At 43.1% G+C, this 12967-nt stretch overlaps 1 protein-coding gene across 1 annotated transcript; it reads right to left on the bottom strand.

Moving 5' to 3' along the window:
• Positions 1-1391: 1391 nt before the first annotated feature.
• On the bottom strand, positions 1392-11691 carry LOC143599933 (shikimate O-hydroxycinnamoyltransferase-like). The gene is made up of 3 exons (XM_077077760.1): positions 11305-11691; positions 2347-2385; positions 1392-2276 (listed from the first exon to the last, which is right to left on the bottom strand). Exons 1-3 carry the CDS (start codon positions 11677-11679, stop codon positions 1392-1394), a joined length of 1299 nt encoding a protein of 432 aa, XP_076933875.1. The 5' UTR covers positions 11680-11691.
• Between the last annotated feature and the right edge of the window lie 1276 nt (positions 11692-12967).

The following is a 12967-nucleotide window of genomic DNA, read 5'->3' as shown; positions in this document are numbered from 1 at the left end:
AAACCGACTTCGTTTACTCGTCCTTTTCGCAAACCGAACACTACTCGTTTTACCCGAAATGAGCCAACTAACCCGTTTACTATCAATTTCATTACTTTATCAATAATCATGACCCGATCTATCATCCAATCAATTTTCATGTAAATCTGTACACGAGAAGTAAACCTTTTTAACAAAAACGTACCTTTGATGTTTTTGTTCGAATCACTCGAATAGACCAAAACCATATCAAACGAACTCGGATTTAAGTGATTCAAGCGGCCAAGGAACCGTCTCACCCCTATCTACAAACCCATCAGCTCACCTTCGCCGGAAACGGCCGCTACAATAGCCGGAACAGCTGAACAGTCGCCGAAATCTTCATTTTTGAGATGCTACGGTTTTGCTAATAAAAACCGGACTTTCCGACATCTGATCGAAGATCTGTTCAGTGGAAATCTTCATTTGTATGTCATGAACACTCAGTTAAAATTTGAGATCGATTCGACGGTTAGATCTCCAGGAATCTTCGTGTCTTTGTGGTTGGCTTTCTCAAAAACGGGAATTGAAGAAGTGTGTGCTTTTGATGGTGTAGGCTATGGTGTAGAGATGGATGAAAGTGGAAAGGATCAGGGTTTAAAGGGGGTATTTATATTCTTTTAAGCCCATGGACCTTAGGCCCATATTTCCTTTTTGGTCCATAATTAATTACATCTAATTAGCCTACTTATCATTCCATCTTTATTATTTTATTATTTCTCTATTAACTCAAGTAAACTTTCCATCATAAATAAATAATATATTAATTATTTATTCTTCGAAATTTCGGGATGTTACAGATCAGGGTCATGATACTGTCTTCACGCGACGAAGGAGGCTTGAGGACGATGAATGAAAGCAACAAATTGATAAAGACCAATTCGAGATGGTCAATCTCTCAATAGACCCGTAGAGTGGGTTAGGCTCCAAGAATTAAGAGAGAAGCTAGAGAGAGAAACAAGACTTTGGAATAATTTATCTTATTTTTTTCTTCTTCTTTTTCTCAAACTACGATTACAATTTATAGGAAAATCAAAGACATAAAAATAGGAAACGATAAACAATAAGGAAACACAATCAAATTGATAGAGACCGATTCGAGATGATCAATCTCCCAATAGACCCGTAGAGTGGGTTAGGCTCCAAGAATTAAGAGAGAAGCTAGATTAAGAAACAAGGATTTGGAATAATTTTTCTTATTTTTTTCTTCTTCTTTTTCTCAAGCTACGATTACAATTTATAGGAAAATCAAAGACATTAAAATAGGAAACGATAAACAATAAGGAAACACAATTAGAGTATAATAAGGAAACAAAATAAAATATAATATAGGATCGTCTCACCCTACTTATAGCTTTGATGTTGGTGGAACTTCACTGGGTATGATTGATTGATTGATACAATAAGTTACCGAAAAGCTTCATTTGTTCAACTTCTAGTCCAATGATGATTGACAAGCTTCCATCGTTTGTTGAGCTTGGCAACACATAACATTTACCTCCTGTTGGGATCCCTGTACGGCCCATGAAGATGGGCCGCCCCCATCCAAAGTTCGCATCATGAATCGGGAGCCTAAGCCAACTAACAATAGCAAAATCTGTGTACTTATTGTAAGCATCAAGCTTTTGACAACGATATTTTTCTAGATAATCAACTGCTGATTTTAGATAGTCGCTATTCATCCTCGCTAAAGATTCATGGATTTTGCTTGCAGCATACCACAAAGGTTTCGATTTAATATCACCTACCGTCGCTATAGTAGTGCCATTGAAGATGACATTCCCGAAAAAACCTGGTGGAAGTGGTGGTTGAAAGCGGGCCCGCCCATCAACTGGGTAGCTGAGCTTGGTTTTCACATCGTTCGGCAGCCCACGGGCTTCACACACACACTTCCAAATTTGGCCTGCGAGAATTTCAAAAGTGCTATAGTTGATCGTGTTGCCATCTTCCTTTGCTTTTGCTTTGAGCATGTCGAGTTGGTTTCTTGTTAACTTAAACATTGAGAAGGTGGTTTTGGTTTCATCAAAGGTGACTTGGCGTGGCGTTGGATCCGGGTGGTATTCGATGTGCTCAAACACCGGTCGTGGTGGGTCCTGTGCACGGAGGAGGGTCCGGTCTAGGAAGGGTGGGAGAGTGATGTCTTGGCCACGAGCCATATCGGACCACGTGTTTATTAAGTGCAAACCAGACATCCCATCCGTAACGTGATGGTGTGTCCCAACTCCTAGCGAAACTCCACCACATTTGAAGTAAGTTACCTGCTTAATTGAGATAATTATTTAGTTTTAAAGAAGATAATTTATTTTAACATCTGTAATAGACATATACCTGCAAGTCCAGAAGAGGAAATGATTCAATTCCTAGTGAGTAATTGTAACACCCCGACCAAAGGCGGATTATACATCGGGGCGCCATATATTGTTTCATTACTCGTGACACTATTGGGTGTCAATATTTAATAAATATATTCACTCGCGCACGCGCAACGTAAACACAAGATAACATAAATCAACATAAATCAATATATTATAAGACAAAATATTCGAACAATAATAACTTGTCTTTATACATTTTAATCTAGGTCCAAAAGTAAAAACGTCCTACGTGTCCACAAGCTCCAAATGTAGCTACAGCAAACCTGAACATGTGTTAAAATAAAACGTCAAACACTTGCGTGTTGGTGAGAAATCAAGTTTAATAGATAATAGATAACAATAATCACTGCGCGCAACACGTGTATGTCTGGTGTTTAACAAGGGTGTAATCAGATTGTGATCAAGCCTAAATAGATCATAGTTCATAGTTCAATCCGTGCTCCCAAATGAGCACAAAAACAAGAAAACATCTGTGCAAGTGTAAACAAAGAAAACCGTAAACGATAGGTCTCCCGTGTTCATCTAATGGATCCATGAAAACTTCGGAATAGGCCGAACAAAGCGGTTAATGATACACACATACAAATAAACAGCCAAGTAAACGTCCTCAACACATGGGATACTGCGCGACTAAAGTTCATAAACAAGTTTAAGACTCGAGTTTGTACGAACACATGAACATCCCAAAACATTAAAAATAAAAATGGATTAGATACGAGATTACTCACTTGATAAAGATGCGATGAAAGATAATGCAAGAACCAACTTTAAACAAGCACAAGTTAACCTATAAATAAGATTATTGTTTTAATGATTTGTTTTAATGTCTTGAATATATGATAGCATAGTAATATGTATCTTTAACAAATTATTATATATATATTATATATTACCGGGAATCTGGGCAGAACAGGAGAGAGGACGAAGGCAGAGAGAGGAGACGGCAGAGGATCAACGGCAGAGAGCAAGGAAGATAATAAGTGTTTGTGTGTGTAGTGATAAACTATTAAGAAAACAATACTATTTATAGGGAAACCCTAGAAAACATAATCCCATAAAAAGGGGAAAAGATCTCCAAAAAGCAAAAGATTCCAAAAGCAAAAGATATCAAAAGATATGGCAGCTGCAGGGGATAAGGAAAAGCTGACAGGTAACAGTAAAAGCATGGGCGGGTCAGATAAAGGTACTGGTCAAGCATGGAAAAGCAGATCTCAAAAGATAATGTCAGTCACTTTTTCTGCCAACCAATGGGGTTGGTGCGCATGCTGCGCCGAAAGTAACTTTTCAGACATAAGATAGGTCAGGTCAACAGCACAGAAGATAAGACATCACAAAAGTAAACGGCTAGATTAAACAGAAGACTCAAAGGGTTTAGCGCGAGAAGGCTCGAGCGCTGTGAGCGCGAAGGCAGATAGAACAAACCTTAGCGCACTGCGGGAAGAACTACAATTCTAAGCGCGTCGCGGGAAGAACTATAATCCTTAGCGCGCTGCGGGGACAGTTCGCCTCGCGTATCGCAGCAACAGATGGTCTTCACGCAGGCTTCCTTGTAAGGAGTCTGGCCCGTGGAGCTGCGCATACAACCTTAGGCGGGAAGAAACAAAGGACAAACAAAGAGAGAAGGGGGGGGTTCAAGGCTTAAGGGCGGAACGACGACAAGAGAGAGAAAGAGGCGGGAAGGAAAATATTATTAGTAATATATATATTTTAAATGTCAAGTTTTAAAAGAAAATAATTAAATTTTAAATCATAAAAAGAATCGGGTCAGAAAACGGGTACCTGGGTCAGGTCGGATTCGGGCAGATGTCACAGTCTCCCCTACTTTAAGAAATTTCGTCCCGAAATTTATCTCGAAGTAGGCTGCGCAGAGAATAGGTGCGGGTACTTGATCTTCATTTGATCTTCCCTTTCCCATGTAAACTTGGCTCCGCGCTTGGACTCCCAGCGGACTTTCACGATAGGGATGCGACTGCGCTTGGTTTGCTTTACCTCGCGATCCAAAATCTCAACAGGCTTCTCAACGAAATGCATGGATTCATCAACTTGAACTTCATCAAGTGGAATGTGAAGGTTCTCGTCAGCTAAACATTTCTTGAGATTGGAAACATGGAACGTTGGATGCACATTGCTGAGCGCGGGCGGCAGGTCAAGTCTGTAGGCAACTTTTCCCACACGCGCGAGAATCTTGAATGGACCAACATAACGAGGAGCAAGCTTACCTTTCTTCCCAAAGCGGACAACACCCTTCCAGGGCGACACTTTGAGGAGAACAAGATCACCAACTTGAAATTCGGGAGGCTTTCGCCTGCGATCTGCGTAACTCTTCTGTCGGCTTCTGGCAGTCAGCAGATGATCAGGATCTTGGCGATTTTATCGGTTGTCTCTTGAACTAGTTCGGGTCCTGTGATTTGAACTTCACCCACATCGTTCCAACAAATCGGTGAACGGCACTTTCGACCGTAAAGTGCTTCAAATAGGGCCATACCGATGCTGGAATGATAGCTGTTATTATAAGAGAACTCGACCAGAGGTAGGTGTGAATCCCAATTACCTCCAAAATCAAGAACACAAGATCGGAGCATATCCTCAAGAGTTTGAATAGTTCGCTCAGACTGTCCATCAGTCTGAGGATGATATGCAGTACTCATGTCCAAACGAGTTCCTAACGCAGATTGGAGAGATTTCCAAAAGCGGGATATAAAACGGCCATCGCGATCGGATATGATGCTCAAAGGAGTACCATGACGGCAGACAATCTCTTTGACATAAAGCTGCGCGAGTTGCTCAACACGGTAGTTTTCACGAATGGGCAGAAAGTGAGCAGACTTAGTCAATCGATCCACTATTACCCAAATGCTATCATGTTTGCTTGCAGTCAAGGGTAACTTGGTGATAAAGTCCATTGCTATACTTTCCCATTTCCACGTAGGAATTTCAGGTTGTTCGAGCAAACCAGATGGGCGTTGGTGTTCAGCTTTTACCTTGGAACAAGTCAGGCATTTAGATACGAACACAGCAATATCCTTTTTCATACCAGGCCACCAAAAAGAAAGGCGCAAATCTTTGTACATTTTGTCAGCACCAGGATGAACTGAATACCGAGATTTGTGCGCTTCACTCAGTATGACAGAGCGAAGATTCTCATCATTGGGGATCCAGATGCGATTGAGATAGCAGAGAATTCCACTCAGATTAGGGACAAAATGTGCTTCCGCGCCACACGCTAACTCGGCGCGAAGGTTGCCATTGCTGATGGATGCGCGCTGCGCGTCACGAATGCGCGATTCAAGGTTGCTTTGGATCGGCGCGAAGTGAAGCTGCGTGCGCGGCAAGATACAGTTAAGCTGGCAGGGTTTGCGGCTGAGCGCATCGGCTACCACATTAGCCTTACCAGGATGATACCGGATCTCACAATCGTAATCGCTGATGAGTTCGTTCCATCGGCGTTGCCTCATGTTGAGTTCCTTTTGATCAAAGATATGCTGAAGGCTTTTATGGTCAGTGTAGAGGATACACTTAGTACCATAAAGGTAGTGTCTCCAGATCTTCAAGGCAAATACCACTGCGCCTAGTTCGAGGTCGTGAGTTGTATAATTCTTTTCATGAATCTTGAGTTGCCTTGATGCGTAAGCGATAACCTTGCCTCATTGCATAAGAACACAACCGAGACCTTGGTTGGATGCATCGCAATACACGACAAAATCTTCATTACCCTCAGGTAGCGCAAGGACAGGAGCTTCACACAACAAACGCTTGAGCGTCAGAAAGGCTTCTTCTTGCTTCGAGCCCCAAATATACGGTTTACCTTTGTGCGTTAGAGCTGTTAAAGGCAATGCGATCTTTGAGAAGTTCGAAATAAATCGCCGGTAGTAACCAGCTAAGCCCAAAAAGGAACGGATTTCGGTAGGAGTGGATGGCGTAATCCAGTTCTTGATTGCTTCAATCTTGGATGGGTCGACATGAATACCCATCTTGTTTACAACATGGCCAAGGAACTGTACTTCATCAGACCAGAATTCACACTTGGAGAGCTTGGCAAAGAGCTGCTCAGCTCTAAGCTTTTGCAATACCAACCGAAGATGTTGCTCATGCTCGGCCTTGGTCTTAGAATACACCAGAACATCATCGATAAACACAATCACGAATTTATCCAAGAAAGGCCTACACACCCGATTCATTAGATCCATGAAAACGGCGGGTGCGTTGGTTAAACCGAAGGACATGACCAAGAATTCAAAATGGCCATAGCGAGTACGAAAAGCAGTCTTGGGAATATCTTCATCGCGGATGCGCAACTGGTGATAGCCAGAACGGAGATCAATCTTGGAGAAACAAGAGGCACCTTGGAGTTGATCAAAGAGGTCGTCAATACGCGGTAAGGGATACCGGTTCTTAATGGTGAGTTTGTTCAACTCGCGGTAATCGATACACATGCGAAACGTACCATCTTTCTTTTTAACGAACAACACCGGAGCACCCCAGGGCGAAGAGCTAGGGCGAATGAATCCTTTAGCGGTCAACTCTTGAAGTTGACTTGCTAATTCTTGCATTTCAGCGGGTGCAAGACGATAAGGAGATTTGACTACGGGGGAAGCACCAGGGACAAGATCAACACGAAACTCGACTTCACGAGCGGGAGGGATACCAGGAAGATCATCGGGAAAAACTTCAGGGAAGTCACGCACAATAGGGATTTCGCGAAGTTTCTTCTTTCCTTCATCGGGTTTAACCACATGGGCTAAAAATGCAATACACTTCTTCCGCATGAGTCTTTGGGCTTCGGCGCAAGACATAAGCTTAAGACCACTGGAGGGTTTCTCGCCGTAGATGTGAAGATCACCGTTTTCTCGAGGAATGCGAATCAACTTCTTGGCGCAAATAACTTCGGCGCGATTATTCGAGAGCCAGTCCATACCAATGATAACATCGAAACTTCCAAAAGGCATGGGGATGAGGTCGATTAGAAAATCGTTTTCGTTAAGGTTAAGCGTGCAATCCTTAATCACGGAGTTAATTAAAATAGTTTCACCATTAGCCAATTCAACTGAAAAGTTTTCGTTTAAGTTTACTCGCGGTCGTGCAAGTTTTTGCTCAAACGCGCGGGAAATAAAACTTCTATCGGCGCCAGTATCAAAAAGTACGGAAGCATAATGTCCGTTAAGCAAAAATGTACCATTAACTACGTCATTATTCGCTTGCGCTTGGTGCGCGGTTATATTAAAAGCTCGTCCGCGCGTCACTTGGTTCGAGATTTGGTTAACCGGATTTGCTTGCGTAATCTGAACTTGTAGCCTTGGGCACCTGTTTCGGAAATGACTGGGATCACCGCAGTTAAAGCACGACCTGGGTCGTGGATTAAGGTAAGTTGGTTGAGGGTTTTGCGGGTAGGTTGGTGGTGTTTGTGCGATTGGGTTGGCGGGAAGAACTCTACAGTTTTCCGCCATGTGACCAGCGCGGCCACATCGGTGACAAAGTCGACATGGGGCTTGAGGTGGGTGGTGAAATCTACAGGTTGGGCAAAAGGGTTGGTTTCCTGTGTAGGGTTTCTTATTTGGCGGGGCAGGGAGTGCGGGATTGGTTAAGGCATAGTTGTGGACTACAGGAGGTGTTGGGTAGGCTGACAGTGGGGTAGGCGCGTAAACTGGCGGTAGGTAGGGTTGTTGGACAATGGGTGGGCTGGTAAGCGCGTAAACTTGTCTGCGCCTACGCTTCGGGTTGTTATGGTTTGAGGGTTCTGGTTTGGTTTCTGTTGGTTCAGGGGCAGTCTTGGTGGGTTTGGTCTTCTCAGCTCCCCGCAGGAACAGGGTTCCTGCCCTGACATGGTTGTCGCTGAGCACAGCGGCCAACTCGACGGCGTCAGAGAGGGTTAGTGGGTTCCTGGCCCATACAGAATCTTGGATTTCCATGGGGAGACCCCCAAGGAACTTCTCGATGGCTCGGCGGGAAGGGGTAACTAGGTGTGGGACAAGCAAACTTAGTTCGTGGAAGCGCGTCGCGTACTCGCGCGCTTCGCCACTGTACTGTTTCAGGTTCCAAAACTCTTCCTCCAGGCGCTTTACTTCGTTGGGAGGGCAGAACTCTCGCGTCAAGATTTCCTTGAATTCCTCCCAAAGTATGCTAGAAGCAGCCTCTGCGCCACGCGCATGAGCTACTCCATTCCACCATGTAAGCGCTCTAGATTCCAGGACACTGGAAGCATATAGGGTTCGTCTGTCAGGAGGGCATTGGGTATGGAGGAAAGTGTTTTCAATCTTCTCGAGCCATTGGAGCATCACGGTGGCTCCTTCAAGCCCTGTGAATTTCGGAGAGTTAACCGCATTAAAGGATTTAATATTGTATCCGGAGGGGTTGGGATTATTTCGGTTTAAGGCTTGGGCTATTGCGGCGGCCATTTCCTGGGAACGTTGCTGTCTACGCCTGCGCGAGGCTTCTCTCCTCTGATGACGGCGAGATAGCGGAGGCATTCTATAAAAGTTTTAATTTTGTTAATATCTTAGCGCAAAGTATAATCTTATAAAGCTTGGTTTCGCGGGGTTAGATACCATCAACAGTTAAAGTAAAACATGAATTTGAATGCGAACTTAATACAGATAACAAATTCGAATCGAGAATCGACAATTCATGTATCACCATGACTTTTCGAATTCTCAATTTAAAATGACTAGTAAACGAGTATTGGAGATTGACGATTCATGTATCACCATGACTTTTCAATCCTCTATAAAATATACAAGAAAATGAGTATTGAAGGTTGACAATTCATGTATCACCATGACTTTTCAAGTCTCCAACCTCAGAACATAATCGTAAATGGAATTTGAAAATCAACTATTCATGTATCACCATGACTTTTCGGATTTTCAATCCCAACAAACGAATATGTAAGTAAAATCAATAAAAATCGAAATTCAGCAAAAATCGAAATATCGCGAAATAAAACATAAAACCATACGCTGCGTCTGCGCAAGCATATTTATAAATAACGAGTAATTAACAATTAGCGCGCAAACATGAGATATTTCTCATGCGCGAAAAGGGACTCTTAGGTATTCTAGGTCGTTACGTCTAACCACCTATCCTAAAGTCAACGAGCTCTGATACCAATCTGTAACACCCCGACCAAAGGCGGATTATACATCGGGGCGCCACATATTGTTTCATTACTCGTGACACTATTGGGTGTCAATATTTAATAAATATATTCATTCGCGCACGCGCCACGTAAACACAAGATAACATAAATCAACATAAATCAATATATTATAAGACAAAATATTCGAACAATAATAACTTGTCTTGATACATTTTAATCTAGGTCCAAAAGTAAAAACGTCCTACGTGTCCACAAGCTCCAAATGTAGCTACAGCAAACCTGAACATGTGTTAAAATAAAACGTCAAACACTTGCGTGTTGGTGAGAAATCAAGTTTAATAGATAATAGATAACAATAATCACTGCGCGCAACACGTGTATGTCTGGTGTTTAACAAGGGTGTAATCAGATTGTGATCAAGCCTAAATAGATCATAGTTCATAGTTCAATCCGTGCTCCCAAATGAGTACAAAAACAAGAAAACATCTGTGCAAGTGTAAACAAAGAAAACCGTAAACGATAGGTCTCCCATGTTCATCTAATGGATCCATGAAAACTTCGGAATAGGCCGAACAAAGCGGTTAATGATACACACATACAAATAAACAGCCAAGTAAACGTCCTCAACACATGGGATACTGTGCGACTAAAGTTCATAAACAAGTTTAAGACTCGAGTTTGTACGAACACATGAACATCCCAAAACATTAAAAATAAAAAGGGATTAGATACGAGATTACTCACTTGATAAAGATGCGTTGAAAGATAATGCAAGAACCAACTTTAAACAAGCACAAGTTAACCTATAAATAAGATTATTGTTTTAATGATTTGTTTTAATGTCTTGAATATATGATAGCATAGTAATATGTATCTTTAACAAATTATTATATATATATTATATATTACCGGGAATCTGGGCAGAACAGGAGAGAGGACGAAGGCAGAGAGAGGAGACGGCAGAGGATCAACGGCAGAGAGCAAGGAAGATAATAAGTATTTGTGTGTGTAGTGATAAACTATTAAGAAAACAATACTATTTATAGGGAAACCCTAGAAAACATAATCCCATAAAAAGGGGAAAAGATCTCCAAAAAGCAAAAGATTCCAAAAGCAAAAGATATCAAAAGATATGGCAGCTGCAGGGGACAAGGAAAAGCTGACAGGTAACAGTAAAAGCATGGGCGGGTCAGATAAAGGTACTGGTCAAGCATGGAAAAGCAGATCTCAAAAGATAATGTCAGTCACTTTTTCTGCCAACCAATGGGGTTGGTGCGCATGCTGCGCCGAAAGTAACTTTTCAGACATAAGATAGGTCAGGTCAACAGCACAGAAGATAAGACATCACAAAAGTAAACGGCTAGATTAAACAGAAGACTCAAAGGGTTTAGCGCGAGAAGGCTCGAGCGCGTGAGCGCGAAGGCAGATAGAACAAACCTTAGCCACTGCGGGAAGAACTACAATTCTAAGCGCGTCGCGGGAAGAACTATAATCCTTAGCGCGCTGCGGGGACAGTTCGCCTCGCGTATCGCAGCAACAGATGGTCTTCACGCAGGCTTCCTTGTAAGGAGTCTGGCCCGTGGAGCTGCGCAGACAACCTTAGGCGGGAAGAAACAAAGGACAAACAAAGAGAGAAGGGGGGGTTCAAGGCTTAAGGGCGGAACGACGACAAGAGAGAGAAAGAGGCGGGAAGGAAAATATTATTAGTAATATATATATTTTAAATGTCAAGTTTTAAAAGAAAATAATTAAATTTTAAATCATAAAAAGAATCGGGTCAGAAAACGGGTACCTGGGTCGGGTCGGATTCGGGCAGATGTCACAGTAATCAACCACTGGAATGAGTTTCATGTATTCTAATGAGGGTGCAAAGTCACCGAAATGATCAAGAACGCCATCGGACTCGGCTTCTAAAAACAAGGCCCCTTGGCCTTGACAGTTGACCTGAAGCCGGCCATCTTCGCCTTGTTTAAGCCGCCCTGCCATCGGGTAAAATGGAACTAAAACCCTGCTCAAACTGTCCTTCATCACTTTACTATCAAAGAAGTTGTGAGCATCGTTGGGCCGATATAAGTACACCGTTAGTGTGTGATATCTGTAAGAAGTAAGATCGAGGCTAGACAACCAAAGATTTGTCGTCGGTGTCGTCTTCTCGGGCTTCACAATCGTTGATTCTCTTACCACCACCTTCATCTCGATCTAGCTTCACTGAAAAAAAGTAAATAAGAATAATTAAGAATATGCTCATATTTTAACAGCATTATCATTATCTACGAAGCTTAAAAACCTGCTTGAAGAAACACTAATCGACCCCGGGCAGATTACGGATAATCTGGGGGTTAAATAGATGTTTCCCACGAGGGTTAGGCCCGGCAAAGATGGTTCTTCTGATGACCTGCAAAACAGACACCGTGAGCTCGTCACTGAGAAGGGGGGTACCTCCTTGTGACCACCCTCCGGCGTGAGAATCAGACTAGATTGCTCTTAAATATAAGTGTATATTAAGAGATTGCTAGAAAAGATAAGATGTGATAAGGTAATGTAATGTGTCCATACCATTCCAAGGTGTTGGAGTATTTATAGCCGAAGGTAGGTTTCCAAGAAGGTACAGCCGGCTGAATAGTATTCATGTTCTGCCAACTGTGGGCTACGCACATGCCATGCTGGTGGTTGGTGGGTAGACAGCGGCTGATAGTGACCAGGCCGGCTGTGTACTATTCCTGTTCCACCAACTGCAGGCTATGCACGTCCTCCGACAGGTTGGTGAGTAGGCAGCGGCTGATAGTGACATACAGTACAAGAGCGTGCTGCTCGTTGTACTGTTGTCAGTGAGCTGTCGTATCTTTGGTCAGATCTTTTGTCCATACCTCGTCAGGTACAGTACAAAAGATCCTCCAGTATCGTACGGACTGGCTCATTTGGGAGGGAGTTTTCCCGGCTTTGTGCGGGAGTGTTCCCGGCTTGCTCACTCCTTCTTCAGGTGACATTACTGAATTATTTAAAAGTTAAGTGTCTTGTGCGTGTAGCCTTGCTGCGCGGGTAGCCTTCCCTGATGGCTAGTATCCGTTGCTGCGGGAACAGGCGGAGTACGTCGACCATTGGGAGGCTTTTCCTGCGGGAACAGCTTGCGTACTGCGCGTAAGGACGTCACGTCTCTGAGCATGGTGGGTCCTGCGGATCCAGTTGGTTTCTGCGCAGACGTCTCTCTTCAAGGTGAGTCTTGCGAGTTTAGCCTTTGCGCAGACGTCCCTGTTGACGGTGAGTCTTGCGGGTTCAACTGCGCAGACGTCCCTCTTTGAGCTGAGTCTTGCGGGTCTAACTGGGCTCTGCTGGGACCTACCTCTTCACTGCTATATTTTGTACAGGTGATCTTCTAAAACTCACTGCTGCCTTTGATATAACTTATATGGAGGCCAAGTCAATTGAGTAGGTACGTGGGGGTGGCAAATTTTTAGTTTTTTCTTTTATTTTTATTTTTATT

Source organism: Bidens hawaiensis, unplaced genomic scaffold (genome assembly GCF_021521415.1).
Source record: "Bidens hawaiensis isolate Kalapana, Puna unplaced genomic scaffold, B.hawaiensis_p1.1 tig00053093_1, whole genome shotgun sequence".
NCBI lineage: Eukaryota > Viridiplantae > Streptophyta > Magnoliopsida > Asterales > Asteraceae > Bidens > Bidens hawaiensis.
The sequence above is the reverse complement of the archived record's forward strand: the minus strand, read 5'-3'. Positions and strand labels throughout refer to the sequence as shown.